This window comes from Phytophthora infestans, genomic scaffold, assembly GCF_000142945.1.
Source record: "Phytophthora infestans T30-4 supercont1.3 genomic scaffold, whole genome shotgun sequence".
Taxonomy (NCBI): domain Eukaryota; phylum Oomycota; class Peronosporomycetes; order Peronosporales; family Peronosporaceae; genus Phytophthora; species Phytophthora infestans.
The window spans coordinates 1,852,331-1,860,098 of NW_003303756.1; the positions used below are offsets into that span (position 1 = coordinate 1,852,331).

Genomic DNA, 7,768 nt, shown 5'->3' on the forward strand with positions numbered 1-7,768 from the left:
CTGTCAAAGTCTTCAAACTTGACAGCCAGATCCACTTGGACGTTGGGGACAGTGACGACCTTCCCGTCGGCCAGTCGCACTGACACCGTCCCGTTGCCCTTGCTTTCTCGCAAAGCTTCGGACAACTTGTTGCTGTTACGAGCAACCGTCTGGCGGCGTGCGAAATTCTTCGACGCCCCAGAGTCAATCAAGATTCTAAAGGGGTGATCGTACCCCCGTACACATCCGTGTACTACGAGCAACCCGCCGCTGCTCTTCGCCGATTCGAGAGTGCGAAGACTCTCAGGGGCTAAGTCCCCGTGGTACGCGCCACCCGCGCACCCATCACGAAGACTTAGTTCTTCCCCAGTAGGGCGCCCCGCCCCTACTGGTTCCCTGCGTTCCCCTGTCCCCGGGATCCTGGCTTCTGCCAGCGACCCTTGAGGACGGGCTTGGGGAAGGACCGTCTGCGGAGTCTTTCCGCGGGACAGTCGCGCTTGAAGTGGCCCATCTTCCCACAGCCGAAGCAGCGGATGTCACGCTGTTCGGCGGACCCAAGTTCCATGGGAACTGGTCCGTTGGGGCTTGTTCGACCGGGAGCCGACAAGGAACTCCCAGGCCACGCTGAGGCCGGCGTACGCGCCTGGCGATGGCGGTATTCTTCTTGAAGAGCCACTTGAATCGCCTCTTCAAGGGTGTTTGCCTGCACCCGGAACAGCTGAGTGCGTGCGGGGCCCACTCGAAGGCCGTCCATGAACACAGTCATCTTGATGTGTTCATTGAGTGGGTTTCCCACTAGGGACGCCGTGAGCTCCCGTATCTCTTGCACATACTCGTGCAGTTCGCGTCTTCCTTGTTTACACGCGAGGAAGCGCGAACGCTGGCGGTACTCGTAGTTCGCCGGGAGGAACGCGGCTCGGAGCTGTTGGCACAGCTGAGCCCAGGATGTGAAACATCCCCTGGATGTCGCTTCCCGAGTGTACACCCAACTCTTAGCACGACCGCTAAGGTTGGAGAGTGCAAAAGCAACACGCAGTTGCTCGGTCGAGATCAGAGCCGCGTCCATCGCGAGCTCTACTTCTCGGACCCAGAAGTGAAGGTTCTCGCCTTCCTTCCCTTCATACGGCTTTACCTTCAGCCGTATTGGCTTCGGGTGAGGCGGGTTTGCTTCCGCCGCCGGAGCCTGCAGGTTCTCCCGCACATGCGCGATGAGGCCCTGCTCGTACGCGTCGAATGCATTGACGCGCTCGAGCTGCTCAGCCGGTGTTGATACCACCAGGCTCTGCAGGGCCTCCATCCCGAAGATGCCTGCCATCTTCCGAACCGACTCGAACTGAGAGTCGTTCATATGGGAGAAGTCGTTCCTATCCATGGCAACGAACTTCGGAGGTTCAGGTAGTCTACCCGCGATGGCGTGGATTGACTACAAGTGCTACCAAGTGTGACGGGGTCACACAGCACCTTGCGCTAGAGGAAGTTATCTTCCGAGAGTATACAAACTCTCAGTGAACGGCAGTTCACAGGTCCCCTCTTTAATTAAAGAGAGCGAAGTGACCTAAATAAGGTAGATTGTAAACTGAGTATATTTATAGGTAGGTTAAGTTTGTGGTTAATACAAACTATCAGTTACCTATAGAAATGCAATGTCATAAAACCAATGGTTGGTTTTGAATGACCTTGGTACCTTGTACCAAATATCCCGGAGTATGACATGTCATACTCCTGAAGTGTGAAGTGTCACACTTCATGTAACCAGGGTACACTTAGTGCTACGTACCCCGTTACAAAAATGAACCCATATGTTTACTGCTGTGAACCTTTGATTTCTAAAAGTTGTTTAGACAGCAAAATCCGATACTACTTAAATGGCGGACGTGTCGCCGACAGGGGCGTAGTATACAATTTTAAATGGAGCGGCAAGACAACAACAAAACACGAGAGGTGTGAATTATAGTTGGTTAAGTAGACCCCATAAAGAAACATTAGTAAACTTGGAGCCTAAATGACGTCCAATAATCCTGGAATCATCGGTAAATTATCAAATAGAAAACACTACCGTCAACAGCAACAGCAGCAAGGCGTCTTGCGACACAATATCTAAGTGCTCCAATCATAACTGGCACAGATTCGAGTGCTAATTCTGAATCAGCACAAAATGAACGCCACATACATTAAAAATAGTAAAATGTGAATATTTTGTTTTAGCTTTCATTGAGTTTGATATGAGACGTGAACAATCTTTAGTTACGTACAAGCTGAAATAGGCAGTGCAGGCAGGGGTTAATAAGTAGTGCAAGCTGGACAGGCCATTACTATCGTTTGCGCTGATGTGAGCTAAGTTTCATAGCGGCTCAGAAATGGCCCGTGATATCGAGCACAACGCTAAACTAAACATATTGTGTAGCGTTTGTATGAATGTTATTTAAAGTGCTGGTGGTTTTGGATGGAGGATGAAGATACAGTGATAGCCAGCAATAAAAAAGAGATTGCATCAAGAATCTTGATTAAAGATCATTAGAATATTTATTTCTTAAATCGGGTAAGCATGATGCTGACCCAAATTAATAATTAAAATAAAAACGATTTAGGTACACGTGGGTTCAGCGTTTTTTTTTCAATAGTTATTCCGCCGAAGCATAGCGGAGGCGGGAAGGCCAAAGCAAGTAGAACTAAACCTAAATTACCGCCGCGTAGCGGCGGCGCTCGGCTAGTTTATAGAAACATGATCATGTTTTGATGCAGATATTTATTTTTCACAGTCGCAGCACCAGTTACTTAGTTGCAGATTTACGATCTACCATGCAGGTATCTACTTTCATTAGACAAAGAAATTCATATAAGTTATATTTTGAGGAGCCCTGCTGCATTGCATGAATCATCGGCAGTTTTCAAGACGCCTGCAAACGTTGTAGGCAGAGCTTCTACATGTAGTCTACCCTACATATATAATACAACCAAGTATTAATAAGTTAGCACTAATTGCATCGAATGGATCATCCAGTGAGCAACAGTTTTCACGTCTTCAAAAGAAAGGTCGATGTACCGTTAAATGCCCTAGGATTACGCCCCCAGACGCTCTTGCCCCCCCCCACCCGTGCGAGAATGGGGCGTGTCCTGTCGCTAAGTCCTCAGACGAGAGCCAACGCGCGAGTAACAGCAACGAAATCGCATGGGTGGGTCATCCATTCTGACCTATCCTAGATCCGACCAGTATATGATTCGCAAAACAAACATATCGAGCAAACTCGATGCAAATGTATTGCGTCGGAATATTAAAACCTTTTTACATGGCAGTCGTAGCGGCACTACACTCAGCGTAGTGCTGGCCATGCTGTCAGCGATCACTTGTGTGCCTTTTTCAGATTTGCAGCCACTTGTCTGTAAAAAATGAGTGCATCGACCCCGTTGCGTTTCAGCTTTGAAGCTGAGCGCAATTGCTTAAAGAAATGCGTCAAACCCCCGAACACTCTTTCTTCTTCGATTACATCTCCGTTGAACGCGGGCTTCTCGACGCGACGCAACATGCGCCCGCCATCTTCGTGGACCACATAGATAACATCAGGCGGAACGCCGTTATCAATGGTGTTGTATTCCTCGGTCACAGGGATCGCCGTGCTGGTGCGGAAAGAGACCGCAAGTATCATTCCGAGGATATACGTGAGGCGCATACTTACTGGGAAACTTGAGATGTACAGCGAGTGCCTTGTCTGCTTCTGCGCGAATTGCGGAATGAGTGGAAGGTCGTTCCAATGTGGAAGTCATATAGGAACTCATACGAAAGGGTTAAGCATGTATTAATACATGCACTTGCATCATAAAATGCATGATGATTACGATTTAGAAATTCAGACACCAATCACTTTGCTTTTCGATTTGGGAATGTACATGCACAGTGCAAGATACACTTTATTAATTATACATGTATTGAAAAACGGGTACTTCGTCCATGTTACGTGAAATTTGGAATCACTCTCGTATTTCCTTTCTTCAGTGTAGGGGGCGACGGGCCGAAGTACTGTGAACGATCGCATTTAAACCCAACGTACATGCGTTGCAGTTGTTGATTTGGCGGCGCTTTGTATGGTTGAATATCGTGTCCATTCGGACACAACATGCTGAGTTTGTGAATTTTACAAAACGTAGTGACCTATCAAATTGCTTTCCAAAGCGAACGACAAACCTGATGCGATATTTTGAGGACATCAAGTGTATATATGTAGCCTACGACTACGAAGTGGCTGTGGAAAAACTTGCAATTAGTTTGATGTCAGTGACTAGCAACCAACAGGCTTGAGATTGTTTGGACTTGTACAGTATCAGTCTTAGACTGTATCGAGAGCACATACGATTTATATGTGCTCTCGACTTCCAACTTCAGCTATACATGTAGGTTGAAAACTCGTAATTGAAGTAGTAGATTTCGCGTGATTTTAGTATTAAATAATATCGTCGAGTAAAAGTAAAATTGGGAGCTCACAGTCTTTACTTATGTATCTTGCTCGTTAGTGCCCAGCTTGTGCAACTTAGAGGCTTACGTTATGTTGCTGCATTACGTGCCTCTGTTGTCTATTTCAAATATCAAGATATCGGACTGCTGTCGGACTGCTACACTGTCTACGGTAATTAGTCCGACCGAGACTATTTTATGTGTATGGTTTCTCAGGTCATACACATTAAATAGTATGACACAGACTATTTAAGTGCTAGGACTATTTATGAATTTCGACCGGTCACAAAAAATACACAAAACGTGAGACTCAAACCGTCAAACCTCAGCGTGGAGGGTCGTCGCTCAGACGACTGCTCCAACTAAGACTAAATTTTCGTTCTTTCCAATGTTTTATCTATGTTAGCAAATGACCACCTTGCTGTATTTCTACGCGTTTTCCGTGTCAACAGGCTCGCCTTTAAAAGGGGTCTTGTGCTTCTTGATGATGTCTTGGAGATGCGGGTAAAGCTGAGAAACCGACCACGTCCCGTCGATGCCGAGAGACAGACCGCATAGCATCATTGCCTTTCGCGCGTATGACATTCCGTTCTTCTCCCTTTGAAGATTGACCGCCTTGACCGCATCTGAAGCGAGTTGCAAGAAAAACATCTTACCTGGGTTTTGAAGCTTGCCTGACCACGAGCCATCCTTGCGAACCTTGTTTTGCCACCCGTTCTCCTTGATCAACTCCATCTTCTTCTCGTTCCACTTGACTTTCCACGCGTCCTTGATCTTGGAAATGACGAACGAGTCAGCTGGCTGGCACAGATCCGTCGCGTTTGGCGGAAAGAACTTGAGGTTGGAGTTGATAGCGTCGAGCTCTGAACGACATTCTTCCGCTTCCAAATGGCCGGAGCAGTTGTCACGGAAGATCGGCTTCTTGCGCCCATGAACGTCTGCTCTCATCGCCCTCCTTTATTTTAGGTACTCTCGAAACAGCTTTTGAGTCATCCACCCCTTCTTGCTTGAGCGATAGCAGACGCCGGGGATCTTGTCTGGAACTCCGTGAATAGGATAGTTCCCCGCCGAATTCATGAAGATCATCATTGGTGGGTGAATCCGAGCGCTTGGGCCTCCTGAGAGTCGCACGACCATCGTCATTCCTTCACCTCCGGAGACCACGTCAGCATACTTCACAGTCTCGTCGCCACAAAACCCAAGCGTCTTGCCGTTGTCGAAGCCGACAACGAAATGAGTTTCGTCGATGTTCTCGATCGCGTTTTCATCGAGCGATCCGTCGGCAAACCCACGCTGAAGCTCGCCTAGGTGAAACGCCACTTCCTTCTCGATGTGCTGAAGCTTGGCCTGGCTGAGCTGCTTTTTCCCTGTCTGGGCCCTGATATCAATCTGGTGTGCCTCCATAAAGCCCTGAACCCAGCGAGGGGTGATTTTGTCGATGATCAGCGCACCTTTTGGGTTAACACTTTTGAAAGTGTCTCGAAGAATCTGCTTCGCGAGTTGCTGCAAAAGCTCCGGCTCGAACTTCACGCCAAGCTTTCGGAGTCTGTCGAACTCGTCCAAAAGCAAGGGATACAGCAACGTTACCCACGCGCTTCTTGGTCGCACACGCCCCGCAATGACCTTGGAACGCACGCGACGTCTTCCACCTCACCGACGCGTCGAAACAACAACCGCACCACGATCTGCCTCCAGTATACGCCCACGCTTCTTCCACCAGTCCACCGCCTTCGCTAAGTTGGCTGCCCGAGTCATCGAGTTGAATACACCAGGGAATTTGTCGACAGCTTTTGCAAAGATGCCTTTGTCGCCTTTGACTGCCTCGTGCTCTGTCATCCAGCGGACGACCTGAGCGATGCTGCTGACAGCCTGTGTGCTGCGCGATTGTCTGGATGAACGGGGTGAGCGTGATCGCGTGTACTCGAGCTCGCCTTCGAAGTCGTCGGCCTGAGATGTGCCGTGCTGGCTCGATCGGTATCGTCGCAGTCTGGACACACCATCGACTGCCCAAAGCCTTCGGCTCCAGTGGGTCGTCCACAAAATGGATGCATGTGGCGCAAACACTTGGGACAGCGATGAACAGAACCAACGGGTTCTCCACAACCTCCACATTGCGCAGTAGCTGTAGCAACTTCCATGCCGACTTGCCGATAAAACAGAGAATGAGGACTTAAACCTTTACTGGAGGGAGAGCTACGGCGCTCTACCATCCAGTCCTTCACCCCTACCACCGAAGCGGAGGTAACATCAGACACCTGTTGCTATAGCTTCTAATGATTCTGGGCTGTATATGTACTTGCACTTGGTCGGCACTTCGAGAACCACAAACATCAAAACCAATTCTTGTGAGAAAAAAAAGTAATGGGTGACTCGAACCCAGCCGTACTGAGTACTCTTACCCACACGGCTCATGTCCGACTATTTATGAACCTGTGTTGGTCAGACTATTTATAAATCTCGATATTTTGGCTAAACAATAAATAGTCTCACCTAGACTACTTTTGAACTGAGACTATTTTCGCACCTAGACTAATTACCGTAGACAGTGTACTGTAATCGATCGGGCATTTCGGACATATTTTGTCCGAGCATTTTCAAAATATTCGGTATTGCCTTAATTAAATCAAGTAGCTACAATATTTTCAAAATATCGTACCTGTTCGGACACATACATGTACAGCTAAAGTGAATGGCGTCTGAAAGCAGTCTGCGGAAACGTCAAGAACCATCTCCTAGAGCAATACCCTCGACGATTGCAGAAAATTGCGATTATTCTCGACAAACTTTGCGCCAAGACAGACACAGAGTTTACCCTCCTTGCATGGACACTGGTAATTATGATCTGCAAGGGTGCGACAGCTGCGGACGATAACAAGGATGGTGGCCTCAATAACAAAAAAGCGTGGATGACTGCAATTTTGTTTCGAGAGTGGCTTTGCAAATTTGAAGCATATGTGCGACCAAAAGAGAAAGGTAGTTTTTCGGGGCGGTAATAGAGAACATTAGTTTCTGGAATAACGCAAGGCTTGGAATAACGATAATCTGCATAAAATCTGAAGAAATGACGGATAGATTGGAATAGCGAAGGGTCGCGTTATTTCACTGAAATATATTTCTGAAATTCTTATTACTTAAGCCTGAGTTATTTTAGAATCTAAAGTTCTCTAATGCATCTTGTCACATCGAAACGGGCTCGAATTTACAGCAAGTTAACACCTTGCTTACGAACGTCGTATAAAACGACTTGTTATATTTGTTACGTCGTATATTAGGACATTGCACGAAGGTCATTAGCAAATGGCTCAGAAAAGTTTTTTCAATAATTTAATCAAGTTACCACAA

At 47.6% G+C, this 7,768-nt stretch overlaps 1 protein-coding gene across 1 annotated transcript; it reads right to left on the reverse strand.

Annotated features, from left to right (window-relative positions):
* Nucleotides 1-3,320: 3,320 nt before the first annotated feature.
* On the reverse strand, nucleotides 3,321-3,647 carry PITG_02387 (secreted RxLR effector peptide protein, putative; the record flags this gene model as incomplete). Its single annotated transcript, XM_002907276.1, has 1 exon — nucleotides 3,321-3,647. One exon carries the CDS (start codon nucleotides 3,645-3,647, stop codon nucleotides 3,321-3,323), a length of 327 nt encoding a protein of 108 aa, XP_002907322.1.
* Between the last annotated feature and the right edge of the window lie 4,121 nt (nucleotides 3,648-7,768).